Below are 13,043 nucleotides of genomic sequence, written 5' to 3'. Positions count from 1 at the left end.
ACGATAACGTTAGGACCAAATATCATCCTAAACTAACACGTCTGGCACGGCTAGAACTGGACAACAAAGTTTTGACAATTAATTCTAGTTGAAGTGATATTATTATACGCTATTTTCTGAAACTTTATTAAAGTATTACTCTACTACCATGTCAAAATGTACCCAAAGAGACATGTACACTGGTAAGCTTACGTTCGATAAAGCCTATGATGAAGCATACTCGAAATTCCTTAGAATTTCATTGTCCATTGTTGTGGAGCAAAAGAACAGAACCATCCTCTCTGTGTATAGACGCCTGCGTCGGGCTTTTCTATTGATCCGGCGGTCCGGTTTCTTATGCGCTCTTCCGTAACATCACTCTCTCCCTGCTGAACGAAAATGATTAATGAGTATTCAAACAACGACCCGAAAAAAAAATGCAGAAGTAAGCATCACCCATGAAACCGCTCGGTGATCGAACGTAACCAAACTAATAGACCAAACTAATCCTAGAAGAAGGAGTACGCGTGTATGTAGCTCTACGCGATGATGTGCGTTGATCGTTCGTACCAGATTTCCGATCGAAAACCCGGTCCCAAACTTGTCCCGGCGCTGTTTGAGGAATGCAAGATATACCTTCAATAGAACTCGCTCGAGGAAGCAACAATAAAAGAAGCCAATCGCCACCCCGACGGAAGACGGGGGGAGATTATTGGAAGCGAGCACACGGGTATGAGCTTTTCAAGGAGATCAAAGATAAAAGGACGAAGACGAATGGTTCTCGATCTTCCATGTGCGGCTGCTGTCGTTTGGCCCTTAGGCCCGGGGTTCCGTTCGGCGATGCGTTATTTTTCGTGTCGTTTCGTGTCGATTCCAAAAGCTCTGCTCAGATTGTACGCAGTGTGCCGAGCCTTACAAAGCTGGCAATCGATTGGAATGTGTCGGCATGTGCGTGTGTCGGGGAAGGAGCGCAAAAAACAAAGATGACTGATCGCATTATTTGACCGTTGGTATTGCGAAAAGAACGGGACAGCGGTACGCGCAGGGTCCGTTGTCAGGACATCCAAACCGTTGGCAATCGGCAAATACCAGCCGCTGTACGGCCGGAATGATGAAATGATCGCATGTACAGAGCGGGAGGAAAATGAATTTTGGTTGCTTTTCTGTTTTGTTTTTGTTTAACCATCCCCTGCCCGGTATGCTCCCGATAGCTCCGGTAGAACACCGGTCGCTACACAGTGTAGACGGGTTCGCCATTTTGCCATTAATAAGAAGTGACACTTTTCAACTTTACCGACGCCTGGGCGAGCAATGCATCAAAGTCGCCATCCTCGCTTCTGAAAGCGTTTCGGTGTTCGGTTTCGGGTCCCGTGTTCGAACCATACCGATTCTACGGCTGCCCAAAAATCAGATTAAAACCCCCACCAATACCTCGGTGTCTGGGGTCGTGTTGTTCGAGTTTGTGTTTTTGCAACCACGGTTTGAAGAACGCTACACTTTGGGCTAGTTTTTGTGCTTCATTCTCGCTCGATGTTGATCGTATCGGTAGCACTTTTGAGGCTCATACTACCGGAGCTGCTTAAGCTCTCTACTGCACGAGGATCGAGTGTTAGTGGACGCTTATTTGCCGACGCTTTTTAGAAAGATCTGTGGCAGAAAAAAGAAAGGAAAATTAGTTTGGACAAGATATTTCACTTTCAACTTTTGCGACCTATTTCTGCTCTGAGGAATAATCGTTTTCGTCCGCCTCATTATAAGATAAGATCACCGAAAACTGTGCACTTCTAGCGAATTCCATACAGAAGTGTTCCCATACAAAAGACCACACTTTCGAATGATCTCGGCGTGTCGCATTTGTGTTTGATGTAGGAAGTTGCCCTAAGTCGTCATAAGATTTGCACACGACTGCTCCAAACAACCCTCTTCCCAACAGTAAGACACCCTTGGTGCCACCATTTGCCGGTGCTCATAAAAGCAAACCGTTTTCCAATTCATTCGCATCCCATCCATTTATTGGAAGTGGTTCATTCGGGCTTTTTACGTGCGTTTTGGTATGTGTCCCAAGCAAGGAAATAAAAAATCAAATAAAGTCATAAATTATCACAAAGCTCTCTGTCTCTCTCCCTGGGCTAGAATCGCCAAGCGACTCACGCAGTAGACGCGACTGTTGGACAATAAAAACAGGAATAATGTCACCGTACATAACTGGATACTAATGATCTTTTATGGCTGTGGCGTTTTTTTCTGTTCCGTAGAATCCGGTGCCGTGTAGGGATGGATTATGCAAAACAGTGCAAAAGATACCATTCGTTCGACACGGTGGCCAAGTGGAGGCGCCTTAACAAAAGGAATAGAATGCTTTGTTCTAGAAAGTTTTTTTTTTGTTTTGTGGGATAGCAAAAAATGCCATTGTGCGTCACCTTGAAACAATCAAACGATAACTTAGAATTTGGAGCGGATTTCATTCCATCTTTGCGTTACACACTTTTGTACGAAATGTTCATCCGCACAGCTTCGGAAACACAAAGTGCGCTTATAGTGCACAAAAAAAAACCCCCCCTAGAGTGGTAACTTGGCAGGAAAACAGACATCAATCAATCCGTTCACGATTGCCTCCGCCAGGCTGGATGAATTGTGGAGCAAAACATCCATTCACCTCGGCGAATGTGATTGATTTTTATTGTTTTCCAAAAGGTAACGGTTCTGTTTGCTGGTTGGCAATGGAAAGAAGTTGCGCCCGGTTAGGTGGCGTCTCCATGTCTGTGAAATGTGCATTTCACCTTCACCGGTTGGTTAGCCGAAAGCTGTCGAACAGTGATGGGTTACCTGATGCAACGAAAGAAGTTTGGAAATTCGATTATACTTCAACTGAAGACGACGGGGTTGTAACGCGAAAGGGGGTCATATTTCTTGAGCGTATCACTCAGTGCAAGATCGAATGTCAAGGTAACATTTGTTGGTACCTTGAGTGCAACGGCTAACCGCACAAAAGCTGGCAAAACTGATGGCAAGTAGTCTTGAGGGTGTACTGTGTGCAATCTATGATTTGGATGCCATTTTGCCAGTTAGTATTCAGGTAAATTGGAACTATAAATTTCATAGAAAAGGAAAATTCCTGCAAAAATCCCGTAAAAAGATTGCTTCTTTCTCATAGGAATCTGTTTGTCCGGTAGAATGCTTATGACGTAGCTGCGCTATAAAATTGCTCCCCTAACAAGTTGCTATAAAACTCAACTGTCAAACTAGTAGCGTGAAAGTAATACAATGCAACAATACTTAACTACTAAGTGACATGAAATGATTACCCTAATATAATTAGAGTAATGCATCAATTTCTTCAACTATATTTCCAATTTATGTACAATAATCTACTTTCTTTAATTATTTCACTTTACCGGTGCTGAAGCACAGTCAGTAATTCGCTAAATAAGCTGTGCTTATGTACAGATTTACCCAACTAATGTGCTTTGATTGAACGCTGACATTACCCATTCTTGTGGCGATCACTCATTGGATTAGATAGAGCCTAAAAACCGTGCAAATACTATCATTTTACAAACCAACATCAGATAGAATTGTAATTTCCCACTGTTGACCATTAGTCCTCTTTCGCTCGTTCCCCGGGTGGAAAAGGTGTTAATTTATGCTAATTGAAAGTGCCACCTTCTTCATGGCACAGCTCACTACCGGCCACAGCGGCGCAGAATGGAAACCCTGGCATAATAGCAAACACAACACCACAACAGAACAAGGGCAGAGTCCAATGGCAGCAGTAATCACGCAGCAACATCAACAGCAACAACAACAAAAAAACTCATCTCGTAAATGGCTGTTAATGGGAAAACTTCACCAACGACGCCAGAAGCAGGAGAGCAACAGAAACGCTTCCTCGCAAATAGTTTGTGTGCGTGCACTGTAGGTGTGAATGGTTTGGCATTGATTGAGTTTGATTGGAAGCAGAATAGAGACATCCATATCTGACCAGCCCCCGGATTCGGGAGGGCCTGAATGGATGGATCTGTTTCATTGGAAACCGGATGTGCGAGCAATAAATTTGTTTTTATTTTTTCCCTACCAATTCGCATTTCTGTAATGCTATACTACCTGAAAGTACTAATTTATTGAAGCGGTATAAGTGCTCATTAAAATGTGTGTTGAATGTGTTTTGGAAAATAAAACTGCAACTTAAATCTCGTACCTTTAAAATGGATTGCATTTTCCGCATATTAGTGCGTGATTGATTGAAACATCAACCCCTGGTGCTGGTGGTGGGTTCAATCATGGCGATTAAAAACGGATTTTGAGTGCAGCAGTTGAAACAAAAAAAGTAAAACAACACACCCACAAGTCTACTCCGCTTTTGACGCTACCTGCTGCTCAAAAAAAATCACTCACGCCTACAGATAGGTGGGAGCTTAAATTGATGTATGAATTGAGGCCCAAAAACAGTGCGAAAATATGCAACAAAAACGTGTACTCCAAATTGCAGAAATAATTCATATCATCATTGGATTGCTGTCGCTGTTGGGTTGGCGTTAATCCATCCACTAAATTCCTGCGCACACACACGCACACACACACACACGCACACACACACACACATTGAGCATAAATCACACACGCAATTGCTTCACGGCAACGTACTTAATCCATCACCTTCCGTAATCATCATTCACGCATCGCGCAATCATCGCGCGGAATGGCATTCCGGCGGCGGCAAAACACTCATACACACTGACACACACACACACGCACGGAACATGTCCGTTTGCTCCCACGTGTGCTACATTATTGCGTGCGTGCGGTGTACGTGGTGAAGTGAGTACGGTGTGTTGCGCAATGTTTACGCGTGCCACCGCGTGTTTGTCTGAGCATAAATCTGATTTATATGTTCACACTCCACATACACATTCAACCGGTTGGCTAGTACTGCATGCTGGCGCGCAGAAAAGTCCCACCGTCGCGGTACGCACCGCAGCCAAGTTCCTTCCATTTGTACTGCTTTGAGGGATCCTGCGCCACACCCCCCCTCCCACCCCTGACACTGGGTAAGAATTATTTCAATTTTTAAAACACGAAACGTGTGCGGAACTCGCTGATGAAAGAAGAAGGGAAGCTGTTTTCGCGCTTCCTTCTAGCGCAGCCTTCCAAATCGAGCAATCTGGAACGAGGTACTCCAGTGAGTTGGATCATTTTTTTTTTCGGGTGGGTTGGGCAGAAGATTTGGGTGCAGGGAGAGACTCCCATTCAACAGTGTTTGGCGATGCAACAAACGATGCAGTGATTGAGTGCTTCCTTAAGCCTTCATCAGCAATTCGCTGCACGCAGCGGGAAGCCGTGTGCAATAAGCATCTGACGGAAAAGGGACGGACTATAGGCCGGGGAAAGATAGCGGAGGGTGGTACCGAACCAAAGGAAGAAAGCAAGAATGCAGTAACACAGCACAAAAATTGGGATTGAAGAAGATTATATTCTGACGAGTGTCCATGGTGATGCAGAGCGTGAGCGAGTAGCAGCACCACCAGAAGCCGATGGCCACCCGAACACACCGGAGAGTTTTCATTTTTTAATTCCAGGCACGTGCATCTCGCGACGGTGCCGGGCCAATCGTGCAGTCAAGCCGGAAGTTCCACTCTTTCCCCCATTGGGGAGTTGCGCGACTACAGAAGCATCGGTACACAAACACACGCGCGCGTGCAAAAAAGTCATTCCAGCACATTAGCTCATTTAGTAAGCGAAACGAGGAGGAGGACAGAACAAAAATAAACTGGCATAAAACTTATAAACTCAACATTCAAAATTAAGGGCGCAACATCGATGTGTGGAAATATGAAAATAGCTCTCTCGCAACCGGAAGCGACACGACTCGATACCGCGCAGGCACAGTTGCAGAGAAAACGACCAAATCTCATCTGCATGCCCGTGACATTAATCTTCATTCAGAAGCACTCAAATATAATTCAACCCAAACCCCCGTTTCTCCTCCAACCGTGCACCAAAGCAACAACAGCATGAGTATGTCCACGCCGGTTGATTTGCATTTGCATTTATGCATTCCAACGGACATAACTACATCCTCCACCGCTGGCCATATATCGTATGCATTTCGGATGACTTTTTGCAAGCATCAAGCACCATGGGAAAGTGGAGAGGTTGCGAGAGAGCTCCCCACTTTCGGTGCCAGTTTAGGTTGGTCGTACGGTTCTAAAAGCCGAAAACTCGCAAGCTCGCATCCTAATTGCATTCACGGTTTTGGCTGAAGTTTTCGCTTGCTCTCGAATTGAATAGACAAAATTTAATTCTGCACATTGATTAATATTAATATGCACTCCCAAACCCCAAGGTTGGTGGACAGCCGCCGGCAAGAAGAAAAAAAAACTGTTGGCGCCATTTTGAAGGTGGTTCATACATATGATGTCCATGACGTTCGTAGCCATGATGTCATGATCTACTGGAGCCACCGCTACCCCTATTCCAATTCGGATGTGACATTTGCATTCGACTCGCTCCTAATTAATATTGAGCACGATCTCTTCCTCGAGACGCTCTGCACTTCAGTAGATTATCTAATTAGATCTTACGAATATTAACACATTATCTAACCATGTTCCCCCTCTTTGCCGCTCTCCCAACCCTTCCTCCAGGTGGAACAAGCCTGCGGAGTACCATCGATGATGCCTTCCGAATATCTGGCCGATGGATCGTACGACGACACGCCGCAAACGCTCGCCGGCAGCAGTAAGTGGACGCTCGCACCGAACAACGAGATGCTCCAGTTCGAGATGACGATCGACAAGAACAAGGATCTCTTCATTCAGCTGTCTACGACGTACGTATCGAGGTTTTGCAATCGGCCAGAGCTGAGTGTGATATTAATTAACATTCCGTTTTGTTGCCTGATATCTCACAAACCCAACGCGCACCCTCCCTGATGACAATTCTGTGATCTTTTCGCGCGGCGTTGACATGCTGTGCAGTGTGCATGGACGCGCCCACACACTCCCCTAGGCATAGCGATCATGCCGATTGTAATCTTTGCAAAGCAATTCTTAAATGGGTGTGGAGTAATTGGGTATTAAATGGCAATGACAGAGCGTTTGGAGTGGTTTTTTTATTGGTTCGTATGAGAAAAAAAAACGGATGAATATTGCACATCATGAGTGGTTGTCTGTTTCACATCCAGACAGCTCAGCACGATACTTTACTGATTGAATTCCTCGTGTGATTGCGCTTAATGTTTTTTTTTTTTTTAGTATTGAGGGTTCAATTTAATTACATCAAATTATTTCCTCATCTTTTGATAGCTGTTAAGCTTAAAGCTTAATAGCCAGCCACACGATGAAGGTTGAGAGCAACATCATGGAACACCTCGGTGTAGAAAAGGTGCTCAAATGTGAGAGCGTGTGTGTTACAAAGGAATCTTTTCACAGCGCTACTCAATCGCTGGTTTATAAGAGGTAACATAAAAAAAAAGTTAACACGAATGGGAAACACGTCATGATGAAATGCTGACATACAAACACAACCACCAGACGCTGTCAGGTTGTAGCATGCGTTTCATTAATTTGCAACGAAATCCTCTCCGCTGGAAGTGCAAACTCCACTCGGGCGCGTAAAGACCGTGACCTTCTTCAAACCCCTTGTACAACGAGACACGGTGCGTGTGCATATATCCCTGTTAGAAAACAATCGATTCGATTAATTGCACGCGTGCGCAACACTGTCCACCACCATTCAGGCGGAAAGAAGCAGGGGTTTTTTGGGAGGGCCGTTTGGCCGCTGATGGCTGTTGCAATCACGGCACGTTTGAATCATGAACGGTTGAAAGGAAACAAGCATATGTGCTGCACAGGCATGCAACAATCGTGTACCATTGTTTGGTAACCGTACCGTACCGTGTCGGCTCCGCGCACGACGCCCCAAAGATGACGCGTGGGTGTCAATGGTAATGATGTGCTGCGCACTTCGGTGTGCAGGGCAGAGATTGATGAGTTGTGCAGTTGCACGGATGTGGGTTGTTTTGGGATAGGATTCCTGGAACCGAGCGTTACAGCAGTGATCACGTTGCTTGAGCTACATCTACCTCCACGCCTCCACAGGAGGTTTGAGGATTTTAATTGGGCGCAAAATCATATAGCTCTCTCATCGGGACGTTTCGTGCTTTCGCAGGCTGTGCGAAGATGAAGACTACCATCCGACGGATGAGGATTGCTGGACAGGCAGCAGCCTGAGTGACTACACCCAGCAAGTGGTGACGACGATCGGTGATCGGTACAATCCGGAGGTGATGTATAATGCGAGCGCGACGGTCTCGCCCCACATGCAGACGCTGGTCGATCGGCTCATAAATCTGAAGACGGCTGTTAACAAAGCGGTAAGTGTAATGTAAAGATAAATAACGAATCAAATGGGAATTTGTATTTGTATTGCATACTAGCCTACAAATTGGGTGATTCGTACATTTAATTACTTTTTCCACTTCTATTTCACAGTACTCGTCCAATAACTTCAGGAGTGATGTCGACAAAATGCAGTCTGATATGGCGGAAGGATCAGGCGATTCCTATCCATCCGATGATGATGAGGATGGAGATCTTGCCTCCGGATCTGGAGACGACGGTAAGCTTCCAAAGGATTGTTTTACTGTTAAGATTTATGATTCATTTAATTCTAGGTTTCGTGTTCGTTAAATTTTTTGCAAGATAACAGCTCTAACTGTTTTATTTTCTCTTCCTTTCCCGTTGCTCTTTCTTTCCATTGTTTTCTCCTCCAGATGCCAGTCCCCGTACTATCTTCCGAGATGTGCCCAGACCCCCACCTACACTTAACGATGTCAGCTCTACGAAACGAATCTCGGCCAGCTCCTGCTGGAGTTTGCTCTCCGTATCTACGGTTGTCCTGTCCCTGCCGCTACTGCTGCTGAACGAACGATTCAGCAGGCACTGAGGAACCGGCCAACGCGAGCGCTTCTGTTCCTTGGATTAAGGTTAGCACACGTTAAAACGGAAGGCGACACCTCCGAACAACACCGCACACGTTCAGTTCGCTGCATATGTGGTTTCGAATGTATGCATGTGTGTCTGTGTTTGCAGCACAGAAGAACATTTAATTTAGCACACATCCTTGTACTCTCAGCAGACGCACTGCAACTGCGTACACACATCCACTCGTACACGATCTTCCTCACGAAACGTTCACACGGCAGCAAGTTTTTTTTATGGGCAGGTTCGTCAACATACACACGTTTGTACGCAAGTCGTGTTTAGACGTGTAGCGCCCAAATGTAGGCAATCAATATAGTCAAAGTTTGTACCATTTCTTACCCCGTTTGGGTGCAGACCAAGTGGTGCAGCGTGTCCTCGGAAGGACATGCGATCGAGTTTTACTACTTCACGTTTCCGGTTTTAATCTATCAACCGGATAGGGTAAGGACTATTCCTATCGAAGCTGATGTGCTTACCAGCTAAGTAGTGACGCCAATGGGTGCTCCAAATATTCAATTGAGGTGAAGCAATTCGTTAAAGCAAATCTTGCTCCTTGGAACGCACGCAGCAAAGCCCGTCAGCCATAGGGTTAAAGTAAAGTTCTAGCATTACTTTATTATCAGCCGCACATTCCCTTTTCGTGCGGCAGTCAATTGTTCTAGTGTACGTGCAGCTTTAGCTGATCAGCAAATCTCAACCGAAGGATCCCGTTCGAAACGATCTCTCGGAAAGGCGTGCCTGTGCGAGTAAGATTTCAGAAGTCATACGTGCAGCTACATGCGATAAAGAGCAAATTGTGTAGATGTTTTAGGTGATTTATTCCGTGATTCTTCCACTGTCATTTATTTAATCATTTTTCATATAACAAAAACAAATCCCCCCCCCCCTGGCCGTACTAATAATCATCCCTAACGCATCCCGTTTCTGTCCTTCTCTTTATCGTCTTCTCTGCTCAGCGTATAAGTATGACTACTTTTACTTAGTCGTTTAAAAAAATGAAGAAAAAGAAAACAGTTAAAAAACCCTCGATCAATATCGTAGCTAGACCATTATGAAACGAATGAACACACACACACAAAATCTTATTTCTACTAATCCAAACACTAAAGGAAAATGAAAAAAAATACGAAACTTTACACATAAAGAATGGAAGAATCGAAACGGTCATGAAAATATTATGTAAATATTTAACTTAAATCAATAACTAACAGCTATTGTGCACGGGATGAAACGATTGGTATAATCAACGTAGTCAATAAGACGTAGCCCGGGGAAGGAAGAAACAAACAAACTTCTTCCCTCTTTTTTTCAATAGATATAACAAGCTCTAGCACAGACACACACACAGAAAAGAAAAAAAGATCACAAACCATACTAATCAAATGTAAGCTCATACATTCTACACTAGTTAACAATTTCTTCTAGACACTCACACCGCCTCCACAGAAAAAAACTGATGATTTTTCTTTTTTTTCTGCGGCTTTTGCGCTTCATTGCTGAAGCAATTTTTTTTGTTATTAGTAGAACAATGTTTTATTAATATGGCTGAATGTGTGGAAAAAATGTTTTATGTTTCGTATAAATTTTTCCTCAATGCACAAACAAAACGCTATCCTTAAACAATGTAATAATGGATATTTACGGATAATTGTATCGATGTACCGATATTATCAAATGTGTCGATGAGCAATAAGTTTGTAATACTACACACACACACCCATGTGCCACTAGCTTTGTTTTAAAATAAAGCAAACAAGTAACTAACGAGCGTGTAATAAGGTAAACTGAAAGCGAACGATGCTGCATTGCCGAATTGCGCCTAAAAGCATGCAATCCGTAAATTTATCTTACAATTTCGCTAGCTATGAGCTTGTTTGTCCATTTTTTACACTCAGCATGATGAGCACACGATTAGGGATAAAACCTTCAAATGTTGCAAAGTATTTTCCGTTTAGATCTGGTAGCGCCGCACGCACTGTTTGTTACCCGTACTCCACTCCACCAAACGCTGGATCGATTTCAATGCAACGTGCTGGGGCAAGGGTGGCCCAAACTGAAAACATTTGCCAAGTTCCGTCGGACCGTCGGTTAGTAGAATGAAAAATCAGTAGAAGAAAGAAAACAAAAAACGTGTACATTTGGTGTAGGTGTTGTAAGTGCGAAAATGGGAATGTGAGCGATTGAGTATTGATGCGGTTGTACAGTAGGGCGAACACTAGCGGTCGTGTGTCCCACGTGTTAAGGTACGCGCTGTTGTGTACGGTTCATGCAATGCAGCGGTGCAGTGATAGAGTACGATGCTGACGGGACGATCAAATCACCGTACGAACCATGCCAAACAGAAGTTGCGAATGTGACAAACACACCGAATATAATGCAAAAAAAGATGGTAATGCTGGAAAGGAACACAAACGTGTATATTGCTGGAATGGCTAAACCCCCTAATTGTTTGAACTATCTGTGATTGTGCGGTAAAGAGTACGTCGAGTGGGCAAAATCGAAACACGATTTAAAGATGAGCAAAATCGGTATGTTGCGTACACGTGCGATAAAGAAGCGCGAGCGCGCGCGTGTGTGTGTGTATGTGAGAGCGAGCAAAATTAAGGACAGGAAAATTAATTTATTGTTAGTAGTTTGTTGTTTATCGGGTCTACTTACTATTGGGGGGGAGAGAGGGGGATGAAAAAAGCATGTCCAAAATTCGTAAAAATTGAGGTAAAAAGCAAAAAAGGATTTAAATTAAAGCACAAAAGCTACACACCGCGCATATACTTTTGCACTGCGAAAAGGAACCAGATGAACCGGATCCAGACAGATCGACCTTATCGGGGTGGGAATGGAACGAGAAAAAAAGGGGGTTGAAAATACAGAATCGACACACACACACACGCATGTTTCCACGCTCGTGCGGTAGCGTAATCTTATGGTGCCATGAACCGTTTTTCGCGTGCGATATGAAGTCTACCCGCAAACCAGAACGAAGGTAATGCGAATGTACGAAAGGAAGGAAAACAAAATATAAAAGGAAATAAAAGCTTATTTATAAGTTGATACACTTGAGTGGAAAAGTGTGGGAAAATGTGTGCTGAAAATTGGCGCAGACCGTTCAAAACCTAATGGACGAAAAACACGTGGCGAAAAACAAACACGAATGCGAAAAGGAAAAAGAAATACGGATGGGAATACGAAAAATGAAAACAAATGCTAATTCCACTTCCAGTGATATATCTTAGGCTTAAGTTTTTTTGCAATGATTATGTTTCTGTAGTATTCTTTTGTTTTTTTTTTCTTTATTTTGTTAATCAATCCCCAACCAGTTTCGTTATGGCAATTTTGTCACCCAAACATAAATATTGTCCTTTTTTTGGCTCCTTTACTTCGGGCACGATTCGGTAGTGCGAGAAATCAGTCTTCAAAATTCGAGTCATAACTGTAACATAAAACGAAAAGCTTATACAAATCCGACTACCGAATCTTTCTTAATCGCTGATCGAAGAGAATGAGTTTTTGCCCTCAGCGTTCCCTTATCAATCAACCTATCCGTTTACCCTTGCATCCCGTAGAGCGATAGAAATTATGCTTAGTTAAAAATTAATTATGCTTGTCCTTTTTTTAATTTCGTGGTTGTTGTCAAAACTAAACACTCTCTCTCTGTTTCTAGTTTTCCGAGCTTATGCAAAACATTGTATGCAGTTCGGATTCTAGTCGGATACGGAGAATAAAACGATAAACGAGATAATTATTCTGCAGTTAGCTTTCAATGCCTCGAAACAATCAATGCTGTTGTCGGTACGTTGAAAGGACGCCCAGAATGGTGACTTGGAGGGGTGCGATGCACGATGCACCTAACATTACCAAACATCCTTTCCCTTCATCTCTGTCCTCCTTTTTTTTCCTCGGATCTATTCGATTCCGAGTGCAAATCCGTCACCAGGACCAGGTGAGAGAAGGAAGAGGAAGTTTCTACTTCAAAATTATTACCATTAAGTGTTAGAGGTCTTTGAACGATGAAACAAAACAAAACGATGGTGGACGTGTGTGTATCACGATGCGGAAGCAGAAGAAAAGGGATAAATCTTG

At 43.7% G+C, this 13,043-nt stretch overlaps 2 protein-coding genes across 3 annotated transcripts in view; one reads left to right on the top strand and one right to left on the bottom strand.

Annotated features, from left to right (window-relative positions):
* Positions 1-9,002, top strand: part of LOC126561845 (division abnormally delayed protein) — a 131,619-nt gene extending 122,617 nt beyond the window's left edge. Inside the window, exons 5-8 of the mRNA XM_050218182.1 lie at positions 6,624-6,808; positions 8,149-8,353; positions 8,472-8,598; positions 8,753-9,002. Coding sequence (XP_050074139.1) covers positions 6,624-6,808; positions 8,149-8,353; positions 8,472-8,598; positions 8,753-8,925 — 690 coding nt within the window. The 3' untranslated portion in view covers positions 8,926-9,002. The remainder of the gene's footprint in view (positions 1-6,623; positions 6,809-8,148; positions 8,354-8,471; positions 8,599-8,752) is intronic.
* The window catches only part of LOC126562844 (elongator complex protein 5), a 561,590-nt gene that overhangs the window by 63,756 nt on the left and 484,791 nt on the right, over positions 1-13,043 (bottom strand). The gene's annotated exons all lie outside the window — the stretch shown is intronic.

Source organism: Anopheles maculipalpis, chromosome 3RL, assembly GCF_943734695.1.
Source record: "Anopheles maculipalpis chromosome 3RL, idAnoMacuDA_375_x, whole genome shotgun sequence".
Classification (NCBI taxonomy): domain Eukaryota; kingdom Metazoa; phylum Arthropoda; class Insecta; order Diptera; family Culicidae; genus Anopheles; species Anopheles maculipalpis.
This window is presented reverse-complemented; position numbering and strand designations above follow the sequence as displayed.